At 49.6% G+C, this 25,667-nt stretch overlaps 13 protein-coding genes across 13 annotated transcripts; 7 read left to right on the top strand and 6 right to left on the bottom strand.

The window, feature by feature from the left end:
* Window positions 1-371: 371 nt before the first annotated feature.
* On the top strand, window positions 372-2,476 carry ANOM_004844 (PEX28-32 family peroxisomal membrane protein; the record flags this gene model as incomplete). Its single annotated transcript, XM_015550101.1, has 3 exons — window positions 372-419; window positions 461-1,762; window positions 1,838-2,476. 3 exons carry the CDS (start codon window positions 372-374, stop codon window positions 2,474-2,476), a joined length of 1,989 nt encoding a protein of 662 aa, XP_015407020.1.
* A 347-nt stretch (window positions 2,477-2,823) lies between these two features.
* On the bottom strand, window positions 2,824-4,672 carry ANOM_004845 (Zn(II)2Cys6 transcription factor; the record flags this gene model as incomplete). Its single annotated transcript, XM_015550102.1, has 4 exons — window positions 4,496-4,672; window positions 3,634-4,443; window positions 3,379-3,582; window positions 2,824-3,319 (listed from the first exon to the last, which is right to left on the bottom strand). The coding sequence occupies exons 1-4, from the start codon at window positions 4,645-4,647 to the stop codon at window positions 2,824-2,826; spliced, it is 1,662 nt and encodes a 553-aa protein (XP_015407019.1). The 5' UTR covers window positions 4,648-4,672.
* An 874-nt stretch (window positions 4,673-5,546) lies between these two features.
* ANOM_004846 (amine oxidase) lies at window positions 5,547-7,794 on the top strand (the record flags this gene model as incomplete). The annotated part of the gene is made up of 4 exons (XM_015550103.1): window positions 5,547-5,888; window positions 5,948-6,527; window positions 6,583-7,491; window positions 7,562-7,794. The coding sequence occupies 4 exons, from the start codon at window positions 5,547-5,549 to the stop codon at window positions 7,792-7,794; spliced, it is 2,064 nt and encodes a 687-aa protein (XP_015407018.1).
* A 302-nt stretch (window positions 7,795-8,096) lies between these two features.
* On the bottom strand, window positions 8,097-10,176 carry ANOM_004847 (putative cyclopropane-fatty-acyl-phospholipid synthase). The gene is made up of 4 exons (XM_015550104.1): window positions 10,018-10,176; window positions 9,435-9,921; window positions 8,609-9,360; window positions 8,097-8,544 (listed from the first exon to the last, which is right to left on the bottom strand). The coding sequence occupies exons 1-4, from the start codon at window positions 10,126-10,128 to the stop codon at window positions 8,335-8,337; spliced, it is 1,560 nt and encodes a 519-aa protein (XP_015407017.1). The 5' UTR covers window positions 10,129-10,176; the 3' UTR covers window positions 8,097-8,334.
* Window positions 10,177-11,026: 850 nt separating this feature from the next.
* ANOM_004848 (uncharacterized protein) lies at window positions 11,027-12,816 on the bottom strand (the record flags this gene model as incomplete). Its single annotated transcript, XM_015550105.1, has 3 exons — window positions 11,027-12,095; window positions 12,154-12,390; window positions 12,447-12,816. Coding segments are annotated over 3 exons (1,383 nt in total), but the record flags the coding sequence as incomplete, so codon positions are not given.
* Window positions 12,817-13,035: 219 nt separating this feature from the next.
* ANOM_004849 (uncharacterized protein) lies at window positions 13,036-14,188 on the top strand (the record flags this gene model as incomplete). The annotated part of the gene is made up of 3 exons (XM_015550106.1): window positions 13,036-13,215; window positions 13,422-13,726; window positions 13,795-14,188. Coding segments are annotated over 3 exons (612 nt in total), but the record flags the coding sequence as incomplete, so codon positions are not given.
* Window positions 14,189-14,244: 56 nt separating this feature from the next.
* On the bottom strand, window positions 14,245-14,957 carry ANOM_004850 (rRNA-processing protein RRP17; the record flags this gene model as incomplete). Its single annotated transcript, XM_015550107.1, has 2 exons — window positions 14,245-14,718; window positions 14,781-14,957. The coding sequence occupies 2 exons, from the start codon at window positions 14,955-14,957 to the stop codon at window positions 14,245-14,247; spliced, it is 651 nt and encodes a 216-aa protein (XP_015407033.1).
* A 297-nt stretch (window positions 14,958-15,254) lies between these two features.
* On the top strand, window positions 15,255-16,376 carry ANOM_004851 (Ac45/VOA1 transmembrane domain-containing protein; the record flags this gene model as incomplete). The annotated part of the gene is made up of 5 exons (XM_015550108.1): window positions 15,255-15,349; window positions 15,422-15,720; window positions 15,782-15,886; window positions 15,939-16,175; window positions 16,237-16,376. The coding sequence occupies 5 exons, from the start codon at window positions 15,255-15,257 to the stop codon at window positions 16,374-16,376; spliced, it is 876 nt and encodes a 291-aa protein (XP_015407035.1).
* Window positions 16,377-17,157: 781 nt separating this feature from the next.
* Window positions 17,158-18,173, top strand: ANOM_004852 (uncharacterized protein; the record flags this gene model as incomplete). The annotated part of the gene is made up of 2 exons (XM_015550109.1): window positions 17,158-17,610; window positions 17,679-18,173. 2 exons carry the CDS (start codon window positions 17,158-17,160, stop codon window positions 18,171-18,173), a joined length of 948 nt encoding a protein of 315 aa, XP_015407036.1.
* Window positions 18,174-18,889: 716 nt separating this feature from the next.
* On the bottom strand, window positions 18,890-20,342 carry ANOM_004853 (EXS domain-containing protein; the record flags this gene model as incomplete). Its single annotated transcript, XM_015550110.1, has 5 exons — window positions 18,890-18,963; window positions 19,022-19,334; window positions 19,391-20,080; window positions 20,142-20,191; window positions 20,258-20,342. The coding sequence occupies 5 exons, from the start codon at window positions 20,340-20,342 to the stop codon at window positions 18,890-18,892; spliced, it is 1,212 nt and encodes a 403-aa protein (XP_015407037.1).
* A 542-nt stretch (window positions 20,343-20,884) lies between these two features.
* Window positions 20,885-21,997, top strand: pex10 (ubiquitin-protein ligase peroxin 10; the record flags this gene model as incomplete). Its single annotated transcript, XM_015550111.1, has 1 exon — window positions 20,885-21,997. The coding sequence occupies one exon, from the start codon at window positions 20,885-20,887 to the stop codon at window positions 21,995-21,997; it is 1,113 nt and encodes a 370-aa protein (XP_015407034.1).
* Window positions 21,998-22,441: 444 nt separating this feature from the next.
* Window positions 22,442-23,803, bottom strand: ANOM_004855 (3'-5' exonuclease; the record flags this gene model as incomplete). Its single annotated transcript, XM_015550112.1, has 2 exons — window positions 22,442-22,653; window positions 22,711-23,803. 2 exons carry the CDS (start codon window positions 23,801-23,803, stop codon window positions 22,442-22,444), a joined length of 1,305 nt encoding a protein of 434 aa, XP_015407038.1.
* A 722-nt stretch (window positions 23,804-24,525) lies between these two features.
* Window positions 24,526-25,079, top strand: ANOM_004856 (RNA-binding protein LSM5; the record flags this gene model as incomplete). Its single annotated transcript, XM_015550113.1, has 6 exons — window positions 24,526-24,550; window positions 24,606-24,662; window positions 24,710-24,748; window positions 24,808-24,835; window positions 24,921-24,984; window positions 25,041-25,079. 6 exons carry the CDS (start codon window positions 24,526-24,528, stop codon window positions 25,077-25,079), a joined length of 252 nt encoding a protein of 83 aa, XP_015407039.1.
* Between the last annotated feature and the right edge of the window lie 588 nt (window positions 25,080-25,667).

Genomic DNA, 25,667 nt, shown 5'->3' on the forward strand with positions numbered 1-25,667 from the left:
TTTCTTTATTTTATTTTTTTGTTTTATTTTATTTTATTTTATTTTATTTTTTTAATTTGCTCGCAACGACTCCCCTATGCAGTAAGAAAGATTTGCTGCCAACCTTACTTTTGGCATTCACCCCATTGTCACATGTCCCGAGAACCAGCGAAAAGCTTCAACTTGTTTCCTCCCGCGGGACTTTCTACAGTCTTCCAGTTTCCCCCGCAGGCGATCTCTCCGCCTAAGATTCCGGGTTGACTGTCGGTTCCTGAGATCTTCGACTAGACCGGGGTTGCTCGTGATCTCCAACCCTTTTTCTTCGTTCTTCGGCCCTTATATCTTCTTCTTTCCTTTCTTCTCTTGTTCCCTGTGCGTGCTCACCGCCCGCAATGAGCCAACTGGTCGCATATGACGTCTCTGTTGGATGGCAGCTCTCGGTATGTGATCTTATTTCGTGTGCCTGAGTCCACAACTCCAGCTTCACCCCGTCATCAACGGAACCCTTATTCCCTACTCCTCTCCCCCACATTCTTTCTCCGCGCGAGGAGGGAAGTGTTCTTCAGAGCACTTCTGCATAGATGCTGATGGCATGGCAGACGATATTCCGTGGATAGATTCCATGGCCCCATCAACTTCCGCGCAGGACCATGCTGATTCTCAGCCCCCGACGGTCGCTGCTTTTTCTCCTACTACCATCTCCGGCTCATCGCTGGCATCCCGACAGCGCTCTAGCATTATCGTACATCGCAAATCTCCTCTCCTGGTCGCGACTCCTCCACCGATCACTCGAGCCTTAGCCTACTCCCACCCCTTTATCTTACCATTGAATAAGCTAGTAGGCTTATTGACATGGACCACCGACGATGCATGGCAAAGTTTCCTCCTGGTCTCAATCTTCTGGACGATCGTCCTCTATGGTGACACCATCATTCTGTGGGCTGGCCCGCCCCTCGTGGTGATCGGTCTCATTCTAGGCATGTATTGGAGACGCTACTCCCCCTTATCCACCAGATCCATATCCGGAGAGAAACCAGGCCATCAGAGAGCTCCCTCGGAGAGCTCCCTGCGCCATCATGACAGCCTCGATGAGATTGTTGAAACGATGAGGGCATTCACGACTCGCTGTAACATGCTCCTGGAACCGTTTCTGGAACTCACAGATTTTTTGTCTACCCAAAGGACAGCTACATCCGCGACCACCAGACCGGCTCTGACCACACTCTTCTTCCGAATTCTCTTTGTAACACCTATCTGGATCGCCCTGACTTTGCCTCCCTTGCATCTCATCACCACGCGTCGTGTTATCTTGATCATTGGCACCATTATCCTCACCTATCATTCCCGACCAGCGAGGGTATCCCGCGTTATCCTGTGGAGATCACTAACTGTCCGCCGGATTTGCTCATTGATCACCGGCCTATCATTCTCATTGAACGTGGACAAGACACCGTCGGCTCGGACACAAAGCCACGGGCATGCCGCTAGCGTTGCAACCCGTCGACGGGGAGAATCTTCCGGTGTGCGCTTTACTTTCATTTTATATGAGAACCAACGGCGCTGGCTCGGAATTGGCTGGACCTACTCGCTGTTCCCGTCCGAGCGTGCTGCATGGACCGATGAGCACCTCAACAATGTGCCATCAAAGGATGAATTTGAGCTACCCGAAGTACAAAGCGGGAACGCCAAGTGGCGCTGGGTAGAAGGGGGTGAATGGCGCATCGATGGCGCCGATGATGCGAGCGCCAAAGATGGCGGGGGCTGGATCTACTACGACAATAAGGTGAGTTTTTCACGCCGATGGCGATCATCGTTCTCGAGTAAGCGATACCATTTCCTAACCGGTACATTCTCATAGTGGAACGATGGCCGTCGAGGCCAAGATGGCTGGGACCGATACACTCGTCGGAGAAAGTGGTGTCGCGATGCTGAACTCGTTGAGGTCCCATCGACCGCCGATTCGACGTCGGCGGAGGCAACGTCCGGCTTAACCCAGGCGCTGGAGAAGGAGAGGGAGAAGAGAAGGGGATCCGGAACCCTTGACGCTTCAACAGTCGATGCTGATTCCGAGAGTCTCGCCGGGTCAACCTCCAAAGCACGGAGACGACGCTGGTTTGGGAATTCGAAGACTGTAAGCGACAAAACCAGCAGCATCTCCTCCTCCACACTACCAGCCTCCAACAATAACTCGTCCGTAGATCTCGGAAGAATAACCCCTGCTACTAGTTCCAGCCGCCCCGGCAAAATCGCCTCCAGGCCGATTAGCATTCCGTCCTCGCAGAAGCTGTCGTCCAGCTACTCCAGCGGGAGCGGCAGTTTGGGTCGGGAAGGAAGCGTCCATGGCAGTGCAGCCCATAGCGATAAGAGTGCACGAGACAAGGAGATCGCACACTCGCAAGACCGCTTGGATCGCTGGGGTTCACGCGCTGCAGGGGGCATTGAGAGGGCAGAGCGGGAGATGGGGTTAGGTGACGAAGTCAATATGGGGTTAAGTTAGAAAATTGAGAATGATGTTACGAGCTGTTGAGCAGGTTTGTGATTCTGTGACCGGGTATATCGACGTCGGCTTCGTCCTTGTCTTTTCATCCGTCACACAAACCAATTCTTGTTTATACCCTTTATTTCATTCGATATATTAATTCTTATATAGCCCCAAAGACTGACCACGGCTAAAGAAGCAATGAGAGAGCATGCCAATGAATAATTAATCCGCCTATGTTTCAGTAGTCACACATACTCAATCTGTCCATAGGTCTAGGTGTCCATCCAGTATGCCAACTATACAAAATGTCCTGTAACGCCATGCTAATGTTACATCAAACCACCTTTTTCGCTGAACAAGCTTCACGCAAGAATTAGGTCCCACTTCAATTGCTCCAGTACATCCAACCAATGCTTTTTCTCCCCATTCCAGAGAATATTCAATAACTCCTTAGCCCGCTTCGTATTCCCGATCCCGAAATTAGTCTCTAATTTGCTCAGCGACTGAATAACCAGCTCCCTTGCCGCAGGGCTCTCGCTCTCACAGCCCGTGATGAAAAGCGGAAACGTTAGGGCCGAGTACTCGCAGTTTTCATCTAGAGAGAAAGATTGGATTCGGTCCAGGCAGCGGCGTAAAGCGACTTGTTTGGTCCGGGAGACGAACGAAGACCACAACGATGGTAGGTTTCGGGCAACGATGCCCTGGCTCATTCGTTCTAAGGTCGAATGGAGGTAAATGTACGCTGCGTCGCGGAAACACTCGGCTACCATGCGCAGGCGGGCAAGGCTTGCGTCTGTGGCTCCTTTGGGGATTAGGTATGGGGTTGAGGAGTGTGTCCAATTTCGGAGTGATGAGTCTCTGTGGAATGTTAACTATTCGGACCTTCTTATTCGGTTTTGGTACTCGTGATGGCATACATGGTGTGGATCTCCAAACCTAGCGCAACGGGGTCGTGACTAACTAAGGGAAGGTCGGCGATTCGGGGACAGAGTCTGATGATGTCTTCTGTGTATCCGATGTATATGTCGAGTTTTCTGACGCTTAAAGATTCTTCGCCGGGGATGTAGTTTGTGATTTGTCTGCGGTTAGTGACACTCGCCACGTTGTGTGCATACACGAACCTATAGGACTTGATTAGCTGTATGCCGTGAGTCATTGGGACGACTACATACAGTCCCCATAAGAATTCAGCTGTGTCCTGGTCGAACGTGGAAAATCCACCGCGAGAAATCACTAGTTTCTCCAATGCGCTCAGATGCACTGCCCATTGCTTTACGCTGCCCCGTACAATCTCGTACTTGCAGAGAAGTGCCACTGCTAGAATTGAGTCTGTGGGGAACCCTTCAACAGCAGATTTCGAAAGAGCGGAGCGGAGGCCACTCATTGTGCGCACGTAGTAATTTGCTGCTGCGGTCTGCGCGCTCAAGTTGCCACATGAGCGATTTGCCAAGTGCATTGCAGACACGGCACATAGCGCCTTCATCAAGAGTGGGGATGATAACGCAGAAGGGATGATTAATGATCGTAGAGGATTTTCATCACTTTCCAGGTTAGCCAAGAGCCTAGAACCCTGTTCCATATGGTACTGGAGATAGTGCAGGTCAAGATTCGACAGATGGCTGAGAGATCCGCACTGTTTGGGTATAATAACAGTACAGTTCTCAGAGTGAGCAACATCGAGTGCTACATCCTCATTTCCATAAGATTCATTATCTTCATCTCGTGGGGTGCATATCTCAGCTGCGCCGTAGTCTGATGGAGTCGAAGGAACAGTAGTATAGCCAGAGAATACGGTTGAATTGGGTGAGAGCTGTTCTACTGGTGCCGCCGGGGAGCTGGCAGATACGGAAGGCGACGGGCTAATTCGTCGTCGCTTTGGTGGCACAACTTGCTGAAAGATCTCTGCAGATGGTTTGAGTGGCTCTGCCCACATTGAGCCATAACCTTCGCAGGCCAGCCCAAGCCTAACACAACTACGACAGCTACGCCAAATGGTCAGCGCCTTTCGTGCATTGGAGAGCCGGGAAAAATCACCTAGGTTTAGCTTCATCGCACCGCTTGCGACGTTTCTTGCAAGTCAAGCAGCCGGAGCGAGTCCATTTTGAGCCCTCTCTTCTGGCACGTTTCCTCGTTGTGCCCTGAACAGGGTTTCTTCCGGAGACATTGGCTGTATCAAGTTGATTCATAGTCGGGAAATCTGTACAGCATTGCGGAACAATCTTATCGGCACCCTCAGTATGAGGCAAGTCACGCTGGCATCACTGATAAGGGCGGGGAGTGCAGGTTGTAACTTGAATCTCCGAACCCCGATGTTGCCCCTCGTTTTATCAAGAGAAGAGCTTGCCTTGAGCAAATCCAATGCTAACACTTCGTAGACCCTTCAAGAAAAGATAATTTGAGCAATCAGAACGATTTCCGCCGATGTAAAGTCATCGCCCGCAGGTCACGGGAGGGGGGAGATTCAGCGACTAGTCCTGAAGGGGAAGGAAATACGCCTGTTGATGGGGGATGGTTATGTAAGTCACTGCCGGCATGCCCGCATTTTCATACCGTGCGGGTATTGAAAGATACATACCGCCACGATCCAAATGTACAGTAGATCTTCCTGGCTCCAATAGGAGTATCGTCCCTTCCAGATCAGTGGAGATTGGATACGGTCGGTAGGTTTCCGCCCGGTTTTGTACACTTCTGGCCCCTACTGTGTAGTACTAGTAGGTAGTGAGGGTGGTCGATGTATTTCCGGGGTATGCTCGAGGCCGCCGATTAGAACATCTCCACTCAATGACAGCGACCTTACCCAATTCGGCATGTCCATGCGCCATGTGGAACGCCTTGTCGATATGCATCATCTTCCACGGCTATCTACGATACCCTGATCCGCCGTTATGGTGGCCATCGCCAATGCCAACTGACTTATATAAACACCTTCTCTCCCTCTTTACAACAATGTCGCTACATATCCCACTTCACCCCTTTTCAACATCATCTCCCGAAGACCCTTGTCGTCTGTCCTTGATACCTCTCCTACTTCTCCTCAGACAATCTCTATATACTATAGTGCCCTTACCCTGAACCCCTTCACATCATGTCATTCACATCTCAAGGGACAACACCGACAACTTCGGGAAAGCTTCACCCGTTTGACCCTGTCCGACCGGAAGAGATCAGACTCGCGGTTCGCATCCTAGAGGCATCGTTTCCTGGTGTTCCGCTTCGCTACAACCGCATTGATATTCATGAGCCTGTTAAGCAAGATGTCATTCCCTATATCGAAGCAGAACGGCTAGGACAGCCTCTTCCTCCCAGACCAGCACGTCTTTTGTATTCCTACTTCAGTCGTCAAGACACAGGCGTCTGCATCAAGGCCTTGATGAATGCGGATACGAGGTCTCTCATCTACGCAAAGGAGTTCCCAGAGGGAGTGCAGGTGCGTTCGTTCTCTTGCCGCTCTTTTCCCGGCCAGTCTTCACTAACAATAGCAACCAGCCCCCCATGGATATCGATGAAATTGCTGGTATCGAAGAGCACTGCATGCAGCACCCAGCTGTCCTGGCAGAAATTGAAAAGCTCAAGCTGCCCCCTGGCATGACAGTCTGCAATGACCCATGGATGTACGGAACTGATGACCGCAACGAGAAACGGCGACTTTTCCAATGCTTCATGTATATCGTCGAGGTCGACCATCCCGAGAACAACCATTATTCTTTGCCTTGCAAGTTCTCTCCTGTCTTTGATGCCCGTACAAAGGAATTGGTCCGTATGGATTATCTCCCCGGTGGCGCAGATCACCAGACAACCGAGACTCAGCCGTGGGTACCCGTCAAAGCAGTTCAGTATGCCCCAGAACTTCTAGACGAGCCACTCCGGACAGACCTCAAGCCATATGTTGTTCAGCAGCCTGAGGGTGCTTCCTTCTCGGTGGATGGCAACTCCGTTTACTGGCAGAAATGGCGCTTCAGGGTTGGATTCAATAACCGGGAGGGTCTCGTCCTCCACAATATCACATACGACAAGCGCAACGTTTTCTACCGTCTGAATGTCTCAGAGATGACCGTGCCATACGGAGGTAAGCATCACCATATCCCTCTCGAATACACCATTATCTAATAAATCCCCCCTAGACCCCCGAGCCCCCTTCCACCGCAAACAAGCCTTCGACGTCGGCGACGTCGGCTTTGGTCTCAACGCCAACCAACTCTCCTTGGGCTGCGACTGCCTAGGCCATATCAAATACTTCGACGGCTACAGATGCGACGCGAAGGGCAGCCCCATCCTGTTGAAGAACATCATCTGTATGCACGAACAAGACAACGGCCTGCAATACAAGCACACAAATTACCGCTCAAACGCAGCAACCGTCAAGCGTAATCGCCAGCTCGTCCTCCAGATGATCTGCACTGTCGCAAACTACGAATACATCTTCGCCTACATTTTCGACCAGGCCGGCAACGTCGAGCTCGAAGTCCGCGCAACAGGTATCCTGTCCACCGTTCCCTTCGACAACCTGAACGGTGAGACCGTTCCCTGGGGTACCAACGTCGGCCCTGGCGTCATGGCCCCCTACCATCAACACATGTTCTCTCTCCGCATCGACCCCGCAATCGACGGCTTTAACAACACCGTCTACTACGAAGATAGCGTGCCGCTCCCTGAGGACGAGAATAACCCCTATTTGGTGGGCTACACCACAGAACAGACCGTGATCCGGAAGTCCACCTCCGCAAACACAGACGTTAACCGTCACCGCGTCTTCAAAATCCGCAACGACAACGTTATCAACCCCATCACCTACAAGCCCGTTTCATACAAACTCATGGCAGTGCCTAGCCAAATGCTCCTACTCCCCAAGCATGCAGTGGGACACCAGCGGGCTGAGTTTGCCAGTAAGCCGATCTGGGTCACCAAATACCAGGATAATGAGCTGTTCGCCGCTGGCGAATTCACGAACCAGAGCAAGAAGGCCGAGGGTGTTGAGACCTGGGTCCAGAGAAACGACGATACAGAGAATGCGGACGTGGTCCTCTGGCACAGTAAGTCTTCCCTCCCTATCGCGAAGACAATGATTGCAAGAAGAAAAGGAAACTAACTTTTTTCGCTCAGCTTTCGGTCTCACCCACAACCCTCGTATTGAGGACTTCCCTGTGATGCCTATGGAGCGTATTAGTGTTATGCTTCGGCCGGATGGCTTCTTTACGAAGAACCCGGCTCTGGATGTGCCTCCTTCGTCCCAAGCATTCAATAAATCGACTCTTCACCCCGAACCGGCGCCGGCTGCGGCATGCTGCTCTGGGGTTGGAGGCAGCAAGGCGAAGCTTTACAAGCGTGTTGACTAAGTGAGATACGCTTGGCTGGTTCCGTTATTGTACATGAGACTTCTTTCTGTATATAGTTTAAATATAATGAGATGGATGGACTGATCTATAAATTGCATGCCTCAGTTTGATTTGAGCATACACGAAATCTACTACCATGGTTTCACACTATTCCATACAACAACCTCGAAGGAATTCGCCGTATACGTATCATTTCTATTCTCATTAATACATGTCTCCTGTGATTTACCACCTGCTGGCCCCATGTGGGGCCGAAGGTATACAAATCAAGATGGCTATAAACATACATAACAGCTATCAATGAAAACATACGTCCCTTCTTTCCCTTCCTGGGGAAATGCTTCCTAAGCTCTTTTCTTCCCGTAGTGGACTAAAATCACATTTTTCATTAACCCTTTCAAAGGTATTTCCTCCGTTGCTCCATGAATCATGTCATTGGATCCAATAGGCTCGAAGACAAAGTTCGTCCATGTATACACCGGGCAGGGAAGTAAGTGTAAACTACAACCGGTGACCAGTACTCACATGCTAGCGTCAAACTTATGCCTTGGGAGTGACGTGGGCGCTAGGCACGGCGCCGTGACCGACAGAGTCGATAGCAGCCTGACGGGCACCCTTAAGGCCGTACTGAGTGTTGATACCCTCGATACGGTGGGTGGAGTTGATGTTCTTGACAAGGGTGAGCTGCCAGCAGGTGGCACCACCCTGACGGGAGGTAATGGTCGAAGCAGCAAGGAAGTATTCCCAGATCTAAAGGACGGATGTTAGTTGTCTGTACTCCGACGTAGCAGTACATTGGCACGGAGGGACTTACTCTGAACCATCTCTTGCCGTACTTGGCCTCAACCTTCTCACGGTTGCCCATCCAGTTACGGTACCAGCGCCAGAGAGTAGCAGAGTAGTGGACACCAATGGTGTCAACAGCCTTGATCTCAAAACCAGCGGCTTCCAGACGGTCGACAACAAATCCAAGAGGGGTGCTAGCATCGGCACCGGGGAAGATATACTTGTTCATGAAAAGACCCCAGATGAGATCCTCGTACTGCCAGGACTTACGGAGACCAGCAATCTGGAGGAAGAAAACACCGTCGTCGTCCAGCATGTCATAAACCTGAGACAAGAAAGTAGTGAAGTGGCGCACACCGACGTGCTCAGCCATCTCCAGGCAAGTGATCTTCTTGTAGCCGCCTTCAACGCGAGGAGCGTCACGGTAGTCCAAACACAGAATACGGCTCTGGGAGTCCTCAATGCCGACCTTGCGAAGGCCATTGTTACCCCAGGCAGTCTGGTTACGACCAAGGGTGATACCGGTAACTTGGGCACCATAGTGAACAGAAGCATATTTGGCCAGAGTACCCCAGCCACAACCAAGATCGAGGACGGTGTCTCCGGGCTTCAGGCCGATCTTCTCACAAACCACAGCCAGCTTGTTGTCCTGCAGCTCCTCCAGGGTCTCCTCCCGATCAGGATCGCTGATAATACCAGAGGTGTAGATCATGCGAGGGCCCAAGAACCAAGCGTAGAAATCATCACCACGGTCATAGTGATCACGGACTTGCTCCTCATCTGTAAGATTTCACAGGTTAGCAAGGCAATTGCACGCGCGTAATTTGTATGAAGTTTTGATGGTGACGATATACCTTGGGAACGGGTGTGCATCAGCATCTCGGGGATGAAACCGAAGAGGAAGTGTTTGAAAAGGCCCATGGTGAAGCGGAAGTTGGCCCAATCGTGACGGAACTCGAGGCACTCCAGGGCATCACCCTTGAAGTCCACCTCACCGTTGAAGTACTTCTCGTAGAAAACCTCCATGGGGATCTTGCTCTTTCCGCGGTAGGCAGCACGGTCATGCTCGCTGTGAAAGTGTAGGTAGTGCTCGACGGGGCGACCGGCATACTTGGCCTTTTCGGTCTTGCGGGGGGAGATGGATGAAGCGATGGACCAGAAAGCCATCAAGATAGGGATAGTGGTGAAGATTGCGAAGAAGATGGTGGTGTAGAAACCACCGCCGACCTGGCGGGCCAGATACCATGGGATGAGCAGAAGCAAGGAGAACAGGAGGATGTTGGAGAAGCTATCACTGCCCGGAGAATCCGCTGGTACGGGGGCATTTTTGATGGCTGGGTACTGTGTAGGTAAAGTATTAGCGCGAGCTGTACAGAATTGGCACTCGCAATTGAAGCGTAACAAGCCATGTGTTTTCCATCCAAGGTCCGGACTTACCGACGTTGTCCTCACACCACAGGGCTCAGCGGCAGTAGTGCAAGAGGCAGGGGGAGTTTCAATGAACTCGAAATCCTCAGGGGACTGAGGATGGATCTTCGTCTCAGCCATGACGAATTGACTGAAGCGGAGGAGAGGGGAGGAAGGGGGGGGGGAAGAGAGGATGAGGAAGGAAAGAGAAAAGATGAGGGAGCGTGTCAGAAGATGTTGACCTGAGGCGGCCGGGGGGGCTTTAGTGTCCGTTTGGTTAGTTTGCCTTGCTTGTATTTGCGGTGGGCGCCGAGGAAAGGCAAGTGGACGATCAATTGATCGAATCCACCACCAGGGACCCAGAATGTGCCCTTGAAATGCGTTCTAATATTTTCTCATTTCTTGATTCAAGTGGCCTCAATTGTATTCACCTTCTACATGATTTGACAGCAGACTTATGGTACGAGGGAGTGGAAATTATATAGGCTTGTTTTTGTTTTGGTGTCCTCCGTGATACTCCCTTGGTCAGTACTGTACATACATAGTACGTACATACAGAGAGCTTTACCTCGAGGTAAATTGTCCCAGGGACCCAATTAGGCTTAGTGAGCCGACCCTAACTACAAGAGCGGTGAAGCCATGTCATCCTAAGGAATTCCTACCCCCTGCGAGAAAAGACGCAGGTTCATGATCGATTGATTGGGCTATGGATTTGTGGCCCTGAGAGAGACGTTTCGATTTTGAAATTGGGGGAAGATAAACACCATGCATACGTACTGGTCCCGTACCTGGTGGATATTCCTGGTCCAATAGATGAGGTCTGGCCGCAGAGCTTCACAGGCTATTCCCAATCACAATCGTCCGAATCAACCATTCCCGAGGCCCTTTCGGGTCCCGAAGGACAGTGCAACTTTGGGACCGAAAACTGGACCCAGACTTGCGGGAGGGTCCCTGAAACATGACCTAAATTTACCTCGACAATGGCACTTGTAGTACAGACTACAGACTACAGAGTACGGAGTATCCATTAAAGAGATAGTAAGCCACCCAATTTAATTGTACGAAAACAAACTACGTTCAACTTTGACTATCGCTCGCTCACTTTGGAAAATCATACATCAATTCTAATCCTGCTGACCGTAAACCCATGATACTTCAAATAAAACGCCCCTCCCTTGGAAGTCCTGTCTCATGCAATATGGTACCGTGCCGCCACCCCAATCGTCAAAGCTAAGAAAAACAGAGCTATATCATATTCCCATTAAAGAAGCAAACACCATAGAACGCTAACCCTTGACTCCGGGATATGAAACCGTGCTCATTAACCTCCGTTCACAGCGTCAGCTGGAAATTCAAGCTCTCCTCGTCTTCCTCATACACCGGGAGCACTTCCTCAAGATTGGCTGTCAGGTGACCCGCATCATGTGCAAGAGGCACCATATCGGTTTCGAGAGGAGGGGTCCCAGACGGGCGCACGTAAGTGTCAGCGGAGAAAATCCCCTGGGGAATTGTCTGTCCTTTCGTAGTGCTGGGCGATTTGCCATGTAGCTTAGACGACACGTCCCGGCCCTTGGTGTAGCCTACTGTTGTTTTAGAGTTTGCCACGGCTGCGGTATGGTGCATGGATGATGGGTTAGTTGGCGTCCTGGGCTTTCTCGACGAGAATAAGGACGACGCAACTCTCGGCTTTGGCTTTGGGATTGAAACAGGCCTAGGTCGGAGAGTGCGTTCGGTACCAGAAAGAGCCGAGGCTGCATCACGAGCGCGAACCGTTGGGATGTTGCTGGTATGCTTCTCCCGGGCGCTCATGGCGCGGGTACGACGCGTTTCATAGCGACGCGGCGGTGCTTCCTCAACGCAAGGCTCATTCTGCTCGTTGTCACTGGGCTCTTCAAAACCAATACTTTCGACTTGTTTCAAGATCATGTCATCCATCATTTTGTCGTATGCAATAGAATCCTCCTGAAGCTTGCGCTCCCTCTTGGTCAGACCATCGGGACCGATTTCGGTATGTCCATACACTGTTTCCAACCCCAACGCCAAGTTCTTCGGTTGGAACTGAGGGAATGTTGTATCGTATGTAATTTCATCAGGAATATCCGGGAGCTCTGTATATTGTTAAATACCACGGCCTTCTGGCATGCTCACGACTCCTTGGAAACATACCTTTCGGCTTCGGGGGCATGTACTCAATGTCGGGAACATCTTCTTCAACTGGTTTTTCCTGTACCTCAGCCTGGCTTTGCTCCACCAGCGGAGCAAACTTTTTCACTCTCTGTGTGGAGGCTCTTTTGCCTGTCTTCTCCGGCTTCACAGTCCCAGCGGGAGGAGCAGGGGTCTGTAAGCCACGAGCTTTCGCATTGGTTGTTTTCATGCCCAACGGCGCGCGTTGACGAGTCTCTGCTATCGCATCTGTCAGCCTCCGAGCAAGATGCGCTGTGTTATCCCTCCAAGCATACCCATTGGAGTAACAAAAGCATCCTTGACAGATGGTTTCGTAGCTCCATTCTGTTTACCAGCGCCCTTCACCGTTTTCTTTCCAAATGCCAGCGGGTCATTTTCATCGTTCAACGGGACTTTGAATGGTGTCTTCGGTGCGCGTGCCCCGGGGGTTTTGGGCTGTAGTTGTTTGACACCTTGATTCAGAGGTTTGGACGCGGCAACGGTCTGATGAGCGTGCACCAGGTTCTCTTGGTCACGGAGGGCCAGCATAGTGGCGGATATGAGACAGCACTGATCATGCACAGCCGAAAATATAGGTACAGGTTGTCGGGGTCGAGTCCGAGAGTCGTGTGAGATCGCGAGAATCGCTGAGGTCGTGAGGATATGGGGTTGTCTGTCTGAATCTAGACGCCCGACGCACCTTACCCAGCAAAGTGTTTTGCGGTGGTTGCCCGTGGAGACAGGCGGTCGATCCCTTGGGACCGGTCAGCAGCCAATCCGTGGGTTGGCCGCCACAGTCAGGCGCCGCCCTTACTACTGGCTAAAAGGGGTTAGAACCAAGCTGACCTGGGCTGACCGCCAGGAGACAGTCACTCCACCTTCTTCTTCTCCCAAAACCAACTCCCAACATTTGAACACGTTATTGATTCTGTCGGGTTTCTCGCTGAGCGAAAGCCCTTTAACTTGCTACTCGTATACATTCTTCTTCTCGAATACATATTTGTCTTTCCCCCGTACACATAAATTTAACCTTCTTTCGTCGTCAATATGGACAAGATCAAGGAGGTGAGTTTCCTTTTCCCCCCCTGTTGGCGGGGTAGCTTTTAAGCTCCCGAAAATGCACATGCATCACCCTTTCTCCTTGCGTGACCCTCCCTAATCATGCATTTCGGTATCCTGCCCGGCGGTGATTACAGGGATGCCGTCTTGATTCGCGTTCCCCGAATTAAATAAACGCGAAGATGGGAAAGGGGCTGACGGACAGCGTTTAGAGAATGGCCGCCCTCCGCCTGGAGGCTGACGAGGCTCAGGCTCAGACGGAGGAGTTTAAGAGCAAGATCAAGACGCTGGAACAGGAGAACCTGGCGAAGGAACAGGAGATCACATCCCTCAACCACCGCAACCAGCTTCTTGAGGGTGAGGTGGAGAAGTTGGAAACCGCTCTCAAGGAGGCCAAGGATGCTGCCAACCAGAGCGCCCAGCACGACACTCAGAACGAAACCCTTCAGAGACGCTTGCAGCTCTTGGAAGAGGAGCTCGAGAATGCCGACAAGAATACCAGGGAGACAGTTGAGAAGTATGGTTTTCCTTGGAATCCCTTTTCATCGTCCGCGAACAATTACTAATTACGCTGGTGTTCAATAGGCTCCGCCAAACCGATGTTAAAGCCGGCCACTACGAGCGCAAAGTGCAGGCCCTTGAGTCGTCTCGTGATGAGTGGGAAAGCAAGTATGAGGAAATGGCGAAGAAGTACGCTGAGTTGCAGAAGGATCTCCACGACTTGGAGGTTTCTATAAGCAATGTTTAAGGCTAGGGTTGCCTGCAGATGCAATATTCTGGGAAAACCTCGGCTCGAGCTTTCTTCTAACATAATAACTTTTTTGTTCCCTGCGTGTTGCAGATTACTTCATTTAGCATTTGCCATCAGGAGCCGAATCCAGTAGCATCTCTGTCTCCATCTTGTCATCCACCTGCCCTCTGCCTATATATCCACTTGCCTACAGTAACATAGACCATAAGCAATGAGAGTCTCCTCGGGGGTATTTCAAAGTGAACTGATTCGAAGACGCATGGATTTGTGAGGATTAACCTGCGCTACCGTTCTCTCCGTGCCTTTGCTTTCCTGCTGTTTGAGAGACGTTCTTTCTTGCGAGTGAGCTGGCGTTCCGCCTTGCTTTCGTACCGGAACTTCTTCTTCTTCTTTTTGGGTTTGTCCGATGCCTTCTTGGGTTTTTCTACCGGCTTTGGCTTGGAATCCGCTTCGGACGTCGGTTTCTCCTTTTCACCCTCTTGCTCTTCGTCCGAACTATGCTCCTGTGCTCGTAGCAAGCCCTCCTTAGAAGCATCCATCTCTTCTACTGTTACCGTAGTATACTTGTCTTCGTCAATGTATTCCGCTTCGTAATCCACTGCAGGTGGCTCTTCAAACCCTTCCCACTCCTCATTGTCTTCGTCACTTTCCGAATCTGAACCTGAAATGGCCCCATCCTCTTCTTCCCTAAGTCTCTTTAGTTGTTTTTGATGCTCTTCGAGGGCATTTTTGAACTCTGCTTCTCGTTCCTCCCGAATCTGTGCAGGATTTGCAGTTAATAAACGTACTTCTACTGAGATACTATCAAGGAATGACGAACTCGTTTCCGATCTTCTCTCTTCATCTCTCGCGCCTTCTGCTCTGCAACTTCCTGCGCATGTTTGATTCGTTGTTGTTTTCGCTTGCGAAAACCTGTGAGAAATTCATGGCGGGCAGAATGATCGAAGGTGATTTCTTCGACTTTGCTCGTCTTTCGCCGTTTCGCTTGGGGTCCCATGATATTATGTAGACAAAAAAAGTTTATATACTCTAGAGAGTAAAACAAAAAATAAGTGCGTTGATAATGCACTTAATGAGTGATATGGTTTCGATATAAAAGGGCCAAGTTTTTTTCTAAAAAATATTGCATGCACGATGATCAAAGTGAAGCTAAGCCTTGCCGGTGATTTGGGTCGACCGCCTCCGAGCCCCGTTCCGCCAATCCTCCAGCCTGTCTCCAACCATCATACCTCCGGGGACCCTTTCACCGTTCGGACAGCCTGTGCTTGTCTGAAGCTATATCCAATTCACCACTATGCATTTGAGCAGCTTCTCGCTGCTTGCTCTGGGAGCAGCAAGCGCTAATGCCTTCCGTGACACTTCGCCCTTCTTCCTTGCATCGACCTCTGAGTATGTTTTGGTGGCAGTCATTCGAGTTATCGCGGGCAGCTCCTCAAAGACCCAGCTAACAAGCTCCTTTAGGATCCTCTCTACTTCGTCCCAACTCAAATCCGCTCCCTCCTTGCTAGATGACCTTTCCTCGAAGCTTAGCTCGTGTCCCTCCGACTATTATGTCATTGCCTCCCAACCCGGTGTTCATAGCACCGATTTCTCGACTCGCAAGTCTGCTCCCCGCCTGGGCGCGAAGATGACGGGAAAGGATAAGACTATCCGGTCGACTGCGACAGTCAACGAAGTTGTTGGTGTGCTTGAAGCGAAGCAGATCCAAAGCATTATCGAAAAGGAATGTGGGGCGCAAACTACTGCTATTGATGGTTCCTGTAAGTCCTATGATTTCAAGGTCGCAAATAAATTGAAGATCTCGCTGACCGGGTGCTTTAGCTGGCTCTTATCCATCTGACTTTGGCCCCGACCCCCGAGTCCTTTTTATTGATTTCCCTGTGCTCCCCCTGGGGAAGGAGAGGGCTCAGCAACTTTCTGATAATGGTCTGTGAACAATCCAAGAATGCAATGAGGGAATCTTCTAACTGTCCTGCAGACGGCCTACTTTCTGATATTATTGAACGAATTCCTTCGTCGAAGAAGTACACCCTTCTCTATGTAACATCGCCGAGGGAATTTGGAGAGTCCGATTCGGGTATCTATCAATCTGAAACTGATCCCTACCAAGATCCCGTCCACATGGACTTGAAGCGAGACTTTGCGGCGCATAGCCGTCGTTCGGAGCCTGCATCTAACAAGTCACTCTTCCAGGAGTATCAATACTTCACACCAGGTACGACCTTGACATAAAGTGCCCCTTGAGCAATGTTAGTAGCGGGAACTAACGTTAATAGGCCTCTTCATGGGACTCATGGCAACATTTGTCTTCATTATGATCTTGTATGTCGGTTTCAGCGCCCTTGCCAGTCTCGAAGTTCCTTACGCCGCTTTTGAAAAAGACACGTCCGCCAGTGTGCAGAAGAAGCAGCAGTGATCAGTGGTTGGTGTGGTGAATAAATGTCTTGGAATTTGTTATTACTCCTGAGTTCGGCATGACAAATCGGTTGAAAGTCGGTCATCAATTGCTCTAGACCATCCGGGTTTTATCGTGTATGCTATGTTGTATATTTCATGCGTGTTTATGTATGGGTCTGAATGTTAGTTACGGATTTCCCAAAGCTTCTGTCATCCATTAGATCATCAACTATACCATATGTATTTGAGACTAGCGCGAGGGTTTTGTTGAGACAGAAGACCTATATATAGGGCATCACGTGAAACCAACTTCTCCGCAGAACCAGAGCCTAAGGCACAACGTACAAGGCCCGTGACGGGGCAACGGTTGTTGGTCTCGGATCTCCTGTCGCTGATCTTTGGGGGGGTTATCCCACTGAAAATTCGCCCTCATCTCTCGCTTCGTCATTTGATATAACCATCGCTGCCCTGAGTAATAGTGTCTGTCTTTCACTTGGCCATTCTATCTATTCTATACTATCGTTGTGCCCCAAAGTAGATCTGGTTTCTGTCGATCCAGTGTTTTGGTGGAGACTATCCGATAGAGATCCACGTCCCACAACTTGCGACAGACGGTCGCCATTGCGTCCAAACATAACTCTGACCACAAAGGCTGGTAACTCTTCACCACCTGAGAGTTTATGTAACGACTTGGATCGTTAGCGCGACATACCAGGCACAATCGTCCTGGCCCACAACTCATTCTCCTCTGAAACAAGTGACATCGGTATCGCTCATTCACTCGCTAGACTGTCTCAGCAATGAATCTTCGAGCCGCGGGCCTTCGCAAGGCCCGCCGCCAACCCTCTTTCACATGGCTTTTACTCGTCATTGCCGTCTTGATGATGGCGCATATATCTTTCGCCCAGGATACCACTGCGAATGACCCTGCGCCGACAACGGATGTATCAACTAAGGAGACGACCAAAGCTACGACACACGACGACACTACCACGACATCAAAGACCACGAAAGAGTCCACAACAGACAAACCAGCAACGACAACAACAACCGAGTCCTCGACATCTACAGACTCCAGTACAACCTCCACCGCAACGAACGATTACCCCGTTGTGACAGTGCCCCCACTCGCCGATGCACCATACATGCAAACATCAGATACCCCCGAAGGGACCGTCTTCATCGCCGTCGGTGCAGTTCTAGGCTTCCTGGGTCTCGCGCTACTAGCCTGGCGCGGCATGGTCGCATGGTCCGTAAACCGATCCGTCCGCAAAGCAGCCATAATGCAATCCTCCGAGGCAAAGGGACTCCTCCGTCACAGGAGAAAGAGATCTGCGCACCGCTCGCATGGCGGCCCAGCACCAGCCGTCTCCTTGGAAAAGATGAGCGGCGGGCATCGCACAAATCCCCGCTCCTCCAAGGGCCCAAGATCCAACAGTGGCTTGTTCTTCTCCCCCACGGCTGGAATGCACAGCGGCGGAAACAGAGGTTCAAGTTATCTTCCGCGGGGTATTACGCTGCTGGGAACGCTGCGGCCGGTAGTGGAAGCCACCAGAGTATGCAGTTCTCGGCGCCTGATCTTCCGGGCATGGGCCCGCAGGCACAGGGGTATACGAGAACAAAATCGGGACCCAGCCCACCTGGCACGCCTACCCATGCTCCTGGTGGTGTCTACGAACCCCAGTTTAACACTTCGAGATATTCCCACGTGGCGTCCAATAGCTCTGTCAATCTTGCATCTCCTACGCAAGGAAGGACTCCTAGTGCCTACTTGGAAGACCTGTTCGAGAACCCTCCTCCCCACAATAGACAGTAGGGTTGGGCGCTCTACCATTCCAAGACCGAACGAATGCTGTACCTGAGTTTCACTTTCCCCGCCCCTGTTCTATTCTTAGTTTTCCCTTTTTACGTTCGACGGCAAATATCATTTACATAATCTTGTTATATAGTGTATGTACATTTCTCATGTCATGAACAACCGTCTCCAGCCTTCAGGACTACGCACCTTTCTGGATAGTTTTTCACCTTGTCTCTTTGGTTTTTGCAGCGGTAATTTAGGCGACGGAGTTCACTGGAGGTCATCTAGACCATTATCCATGAAGCTTTTGGTGTGGTATTTGTTGATTTCTTTTTCTTGAGTTACATTTCAGGGTCTTGGGTCTCCCTGTCGAGAGTGCAATTTTTTTTATTACCCATATGTCCGTGCCGTAGTTGCATGTAGAAAATAAAACAAAATTAGAAAAAGAAAAAGAAACCTGCCACTATGTACTGCGCACAACGATAGCTCGCAATGCTTAGCAAATATCATACAGATGGTCACTTGAAAGTCTTTCGCTTGGTCGAAGATGCGATATAGGTGGTCTGAGAAATGGACCGAATGATGAGCAAGACGCTCGAAGGGCGTAGCAAAGAATAACAACTAAAGTGAAATGCATACATAATCACAGTAATAAGTCCTACATCCGTGGATATACCAAGTCATGTCATTTATAAAAAGGGTGGTGTTCAACAGCTTTGGAGTATGACTGCGGTTCAGTCTGCATCCAATTTGCCGTTAAACTCACCGAGAAGAATGTCATCAGGGGCCGGTCCACGGCTATTTCTGACTATATTGACCAGATTAGCATACATTATTAATGTACTCATAGGCGAAATGCAACTTACCAGATTCGGTCTCCACACGCAAGAAGATCCACATCCACCGACGTGCGACTTCAAGGGACATAAGCAACCAAATGCCCACCTCCGTCTCGCAGAGCCAGACAAGCCCTGGCATAAACCTGGACAACCATGAAAACCGAATAACAAGATCTACAAGAATAGCAAGATAGTATTGGCGATCCGCAAAATGGCGGTGCGGCGTAATCCGTAAGGATGATGCGCGCCGCGGCGCGATGAAGTAAGGAGGGTCAAGTCCCAATCTTTGGTGACGTCCCAGTAGAAAGAGTAAGTGGAATTCACAAAAGTGCACATGTATCTGGGATGTCATTAGCCAAACTCTACCCCTCTCAAACTTGTACACCAAATGCAAACAACATACAATAGTCGTGACAGACTCATCTCGCTGTATCCATAGCTCTCCAGAGGGTTATAGTTTCTCAGTTTGGAGGTAAGGTAGATAACGGGAAGCGCGGTAGCGTATTTCAGAGCGTTGGCTAGGTGCTGGCCGCCCTGATTTTCCAGTTTGAAACCAGCTCGACGCACACGCACATATTCAATTAAACACTGCCGAAGTCGGATAATACTCGGAATAGCAACGACCAGGGGAATCACCCAGTCGTGTCCGCACTTGCGATCAGGCTTGGATGTGCTGGAAACACCCGAGGTAAAGAACATGCAGAAGGTGACAACCAAGTCCGCTAGTACCTTAGCATAGCTAGTCAATGCATCGGCAAGTAGGATATCTCCAAACTTCCCATCTTGAGCTTCTGCCAATCCACCAATGCTGATTCGCTTCAGGGTCACGAGCAAGCGATGTCTACCAGAGCGCGCGAGACGGTTGAAAGGGAGGAGGATGATTATGAAGAAGATAATGAGATATGACTGCGGGATAAAATCCAGAGATTCGACCCTTTCAGTAGAGCCATGGGTAGCGGCCCAGAATATAAGCAGTGAAAGCACTAGGGGTATCGTCAAGAGAGTAGCTAAGTGGTATGTCGAGACATGGTGGGGTCGTTGGGACGAAGATTGACGGGCAGGATATCGGATGAGCGCGGGGACATCCTAATCGAGAACGGTCAGATATAATTCAAGAAAATACAAGCGAAGAGAGGGGTTAACCTACAATGTTCTTCTTGAGAAGATATTGGAGATTGACCCCCCAACCCCAGAAGCCTGTGCATTGGAATCAACATCGTCACAAATATAACATAAGTAGAGGGTCAGTATCTCTCGGCTTACCAGCAACCAGGATCACGGCCACACGATAGGGAAAAGGAAGAAAGAGACTGAAGCGATCCAATTGAGCATGTTGATCAGGACCCATATTCCATTGAAGCGGCGCGGGACTACAGCGCCAGGACGGAGAAGATAGGGGAGATAAGGGACAAGAAGGTCACAATTAAAGAGGAAGACCACAATAGGGGGGTCTAAATAGGAGAGCAGAAGCGAAAAGAAGTTGAACCAAATAAAGAGTGACTAGGGGTGAGTCTGAAAAACCAAAATTTACACACTCATAATTATTAGACGGAAAATGAAGACACTCAGGGACGCTTTCAGAGTCCAGGCGGTTCCGCGCGGCTGTTCGGATTGGGAGGAGGCACACTTGTCTGTTTCGGGTCTAACTCCTTGCAGGTCGAGACTTCCAAATTTGGCTCCAGGTTTCCAGATGGAAATAGGTCACGTGAGACATACCTCACGTGTGGACTGCCGAGGTATACCATATCGCCGCTGCGGAGGCTCATTCTCCAGGTAAATGATAACCACGTCAGTTGGCAATGATAAGACGGTAGAGCGAGCTTTCTTCGGTCAACCTGGCTTTGTACTAACACTTCATACTACTTCAATTGCACTATACATACATTGACAATGGCGGACGAAGATTTCTCTCTGTCTCCTGCCTCGGCGCCCAGTCCCTCGGCGCATTTCTACCCATTCGCGACGTCTCCGGATATCATTCGATCCCATGAAAAAGACTTATTCCTTACCTCAAATCTTGTACAGCAAGCTCAGAATATCATCCGCTCACTCCGCGGAGCCCGATTTGCTCATACTTACTCCGAAACCATCAAGAACCTGACCGAGATCCTATACTTTTCCCTGACTACCCTGATCGGCAACCGCACGTTGGGGGAGGAATACTGTGATCTTGTCCAATTGGAAGATGACACACTCCAGCTTCCTTCCTTTATCAGGCGGGCGGGATATATTGTGAGCAGTATCATTGTGCCCTGGATCCTTCAGCGGATCCTACCAGCTTTCCGCCAGCGACTACGGGTGAAGCTTGAGCGGAGCATCGCGCGGCAACAGCTTAAGGCTCAACAAGCCAGGGAGGGGACAAAGCCTAGCAGAAAAGATACATCAAAGGCACCATCCTTTTTCACGAAGTTACGAATTCAAAAATATATTCTGGAACACCTTGATTCCATCACGTCATTGAGTCCTGTCTACGCAGTGAGCATCGCGACGTTTTACTTCACCGGCGCGTACTACCATCTGTCGAAACGCCTTTGGGGCCTGCGATATGTATTTACAAAGAAGCTTGAGGAGAACGAGCAGCGGGTTGGGTACGAAGTGCTAGGAGTGTTGCTTGTCTTGCAAATCGCAGTACAAAGCGTGCTGCACGTCAAGAAAGTGGGGCTCAGTTTGCAGCAAGAAGATCTTGAGACAGAGGCGACCCATTCTACGGGTCAGGATGATACCTTGATCCACTCTATTGAGAACCCGCCAACGCTACCGCTTCTCCCTGCCTCTGATGCCCGGTACGATCTCTCAGAGGACTCCACTGCAATCCCTTGGATTCCCTCAGGGCAGCAAAGTAGGTGCACGCTTTGTTTAGATCCCTTCAAAGACCCTAGTGTCACCACATGCGGGCACGTATTCTGCTGGACATGTGTGCGAGATTGGGTACGCGAGAAGCCCGAATGTCCTCTGTGTCGACAAGATGTCTTGCTATCTAAAGTTCTGCCTCTGAGAGGTTAGTTCCAGCCATTTTCTCTGTATATAATATGGGGTATGGTCGCATATATCAGCGTTTGATATCTGGTCCACATATAGTCCTGCTCATCGCCCAGTTACTTTTTTTATGTTGTCGTTTCCGGTCTTTAGAGGAATATATACCCCCTTTCTCAAGTGACCTGTAATTAAGAGCATGCGAAGACCCACAATGGTTCATTTATTTCAGGTATATTGATTCCACAATTCTTGGCACGGCTTTTGTAGACTTGGCATAACAACCCCTGTCATTATATGAATTGAGGGTGAAGATGTGATGGTATTTTAAAGTCAAATGAATAGTGCCAAACATCGAACGCCTCCTATGAGCACGCAATCTATGCATTGCATCCGAGACATGATTTAGAACATCCCGAGTCCCAGTCATACCTAGTGTTATCCAGACTATTAACCACAACAAAGAGACCAATTTTAGGAACGTTCCTTAGTCTCCACTAGTAGATTATCTATCGGCTCGATAACCTCCACTTCGGGCTCAGTATTCACCGGGATCTCATGGACAATCCGAATTGGTAAATTCAACTCAGCATGTGCCGGTAATGGAGGCATGGGTTCTAAAGCCATACGTTTCTCATTCATAGTATTGAATAGACACACACATGCGAACGGATCGGCCGCAGCATCTATAAAACCAATCCTTGTTAAACAATCCTACACGTTCAGGGAAAGGACACACCTACAGTGAACCTGGGCATAATCCAGCGCAGATGCCCAATCACTACATCGAACCTCAACCTCTTTCGCCAGAGGAATCCCAAAGTGTTCTTCAACCTGGGCGCTCAGATTAACAGTCCTCTTATTGATGAGTCCTGGATTCGACTGGCTGTACTTCACCAATTTGTACAAATGGCTCAATTCGAAGATGGCGCGCGTATCAATCCCTAGGTACTTGCGCAATCGGGTACAGTCTGCTTTGATCGATACGCCAGCCTTTGTTATGTCCGGGGACTCGAGGATGCGTTTCAGAGTAGGGGGTACGAGGTCTCCCACACCCCTCGCCGGTCTAAACATAGCTATGTGGAAGAGTGCGATTCGCGTCGAACTCGCAAGCTGGATTAGCGATACGTTCTTTAGTATGCCGTCCGCCGCGGAGGCGTTGGCTTTCCATTCTATGTCGAGTCCAAGGATGGGATCGTCTGAGAACATCCCCGCTATTGTTTCGGCGCTTTCTAGGGTTTTGCAGTAGTGTACAATGATATCCTTGCCATCTGGTGACTTGTATAGTCGGTGACTCCAAACTTTGTGCGCTCCTGAGATTAGAGCGAACTTTGGAGCTGGGCTGTCTTTGGGTAGCTGAGGGCAGGAGTTCACAGCTGGGATCGCTGGTATAGATTTAATAATGTTGGGAAGTTTCTCTGTATCTTTGATATGCTCGGTCGTCAACTGAGCTGCAGAGCTGGAGGTACATTGCCTCTTGATGTTTGAGTATATGGATTTATGTTTTCGTCTTCCAGAGGCACCCTCCGCCCGAGGACGTGTATGTTGACTGGTACTGAAGCCTGATTTGGGATGCTGCGCTTTCGCACATATCGCAGGGCAAGTAGAGTGATTTGGGCAGCGTTGGCTATTGCAGCATACGGTCGAAAGCCTAGGACGGTCCAGTCTCTTCAAATTCTCACACTGTACTAGGCCATGTGTGAAATATTTGCAAGGGATGCCCCGTGGTTGTCCCTTAGCTGCATCAGCGACGTCGATTATACGACGGTTTCTGAGCTGGCTCTTGAACCCGGTCTTGGCCAGGCTAGTGATATGAGCTAGCGTTGTTCGAAACATGGCTGTAGTCGAAGAGAAAGCTCGGCTTCTACCGGTTTTGACATTGAAAATTCCCTGATTCCTCAAAACACACGGCATGCGTATCAACGTTGAGTAACTAGTAGACGTGATATGGCCTTCAATCCTAAGGGGAAGTTTTGAACTGGCAGTGGAGGCTCGAGAAGATGTGAGAGCCGGGATTTTATAAGAAACACCACGCCGACTGAGAAACCGTCAGCTAGGAGATCAGATGAAAGGAAACATGAACCAACGAGGCTGTCTCATGTCTATGGAGCGAATCATTGTGCACAACAAAGCCTTGTTGATGCTTTGTCGCCTGGCATAAAGAGTGTTTCAACTCTCTTGGGATAAATCGAGGAGACGACATATCTCAAAGCAGTCATACTGAAAACGCCCCTAATAGTAACCTATTGGGATTGCAGGTAGATTGTAAATAAAGTCCCCACAACCATTGTATGATTAAGTTGAGAATAACCTTTATGTCCCTGAAGAAGTATTCGTAGATATGATTGGCGCAAGGTTATCGGGTCGGATAAACGTGGGTTCCCTCCCGCCAAGATTGTCCGAATGGGAATGATCGAGGATCCGCCCAACAGCGTGCGATTTCTATATCACGTCAGGCCAAACCTTTCTTTGCAGAGGATAGCTTTAGTGGTTCAAATATAGATTAAACTCCTTGTACCTCCTCGGTTTAGCTCCATTCATCGCACATATTATCCATAATGGCTTCTCAACTCCTTCCCCTCGGTAATGACCCAACCATTTGTGTATTAATGGAGCTCCTCGCTAATAATTTTCATAGAGCTGATCGACAAGTGTGTCGGTTCTAGAATTTGGGTCATCATGAAGAATGACAAAGGTTTGTCGGTTGGCGTGGGAGAATCAATCGTGTGCTGACTCTTACAGAATTCGCTGGTACTTTGCTCGGGTTTGATGACTACGTCAGTAAGTTGCCCTCTATCCTCTTATCACATTCCGAAGAACCGGATACTAACATAGGATAGACATGGTTTTGGAAGACGTGACTGAATTGTGAGTACAGCTAGCCATGTAGCTTTTCTTGATCCACCTACATCTCTGGTCACGCCCCGCAGATTAGGAACTAACAGCAGCACAGCGACTACTCCGGCGCTCAGGTTAAGCTCCCCAAGATCTTGTTAAATGGAAACAACGTCTGCATGGTACGGATGACATTACCTGTTCCTCAACTATATTCATCTTACTAACGTATCTGCAGTTGATCCCTGGTGGTGAAGGACCGGTCGGTAGCTCTTAGTTTCTGATGTCCAATGCTTTCTACTTGCTTTAACGAAAAAAGAAAGATTTGTGAATGATGTTAAACGATATCTTATAGATTCTATTGTAATTGCAAAAATATGTTGATCAACTATCTAGATTGTTTATTCGATTGCGCCACCATGTACAAACCTTCCTCTCTTTGCAGTAAATATCTATCTCTTGTATGGCAGAGATGTAAGCGCGATCCGGAAGAGATTATATATAACTTGAATGTCAACTACGTGCATTGGGCCTAGAACCTCTTGTTCTGACTTTCATATCAGTGCTTAGTTGTCCAATGAGGTGATTTTATTCGGCCAACAAGTTATATTGGAGAATTTCTATCTATATCGGCCTAGGCTATGCTTGGTTGAAAGCAACTAAGTATAGCTTCTCTAATGGACTTGAGGAATGGTGTACCCTAGAGGGCCAGTCAAGCAGACTTAGATAGACTCGCTATAGGTAGTTGACCCTACTAAGTGGGTGTTTGAGCAGTGATAGAATGTTATCATTATATTAATAAAATCTCGTTGAATGGGTTTCGTCATGTTATGAACATGCGGTAGTACACGGCTTCGAGAAGGAC

Source organism: Aspergillus nomiae (genome assembly GCF_001204775.2).
Source record: "Aspergillus nomiae NRRL 13137 chromosome Unknown contig00128, whole genome shotgun sequence".
NCBI classification, from domain to species: Eukaryota; Fungi; Ascomycota; class Eurotiomycetes; order Eurotiales; family Aspergillaceae; genus Aspergillus; species Aspergillus nomiae.

Coding starts and splice junctions, on each gene's coding strand:
- ANOM_004847 (XM_015550104.1), bottom strand. CDS start 10,128: ATGGCTGAGACGAAGATCCATCCTCAGTCCCCTGAGGATTTCGAGTTC. Junction 9,361..9,434: donor GATGCACACCCGTTCCCAAG/GTATATCGTCAC, acceptor GAAATCTTACAG/ATGAGGAGCAAGTCCGTGAT. Junction 8,545..8,608: donor ACGGCAAGAGATGGTTCAGA/GTAAGTCCCTCC, acceptor TCCGTCCTTTAG/ATCTGGGAATACTTCCTTGC.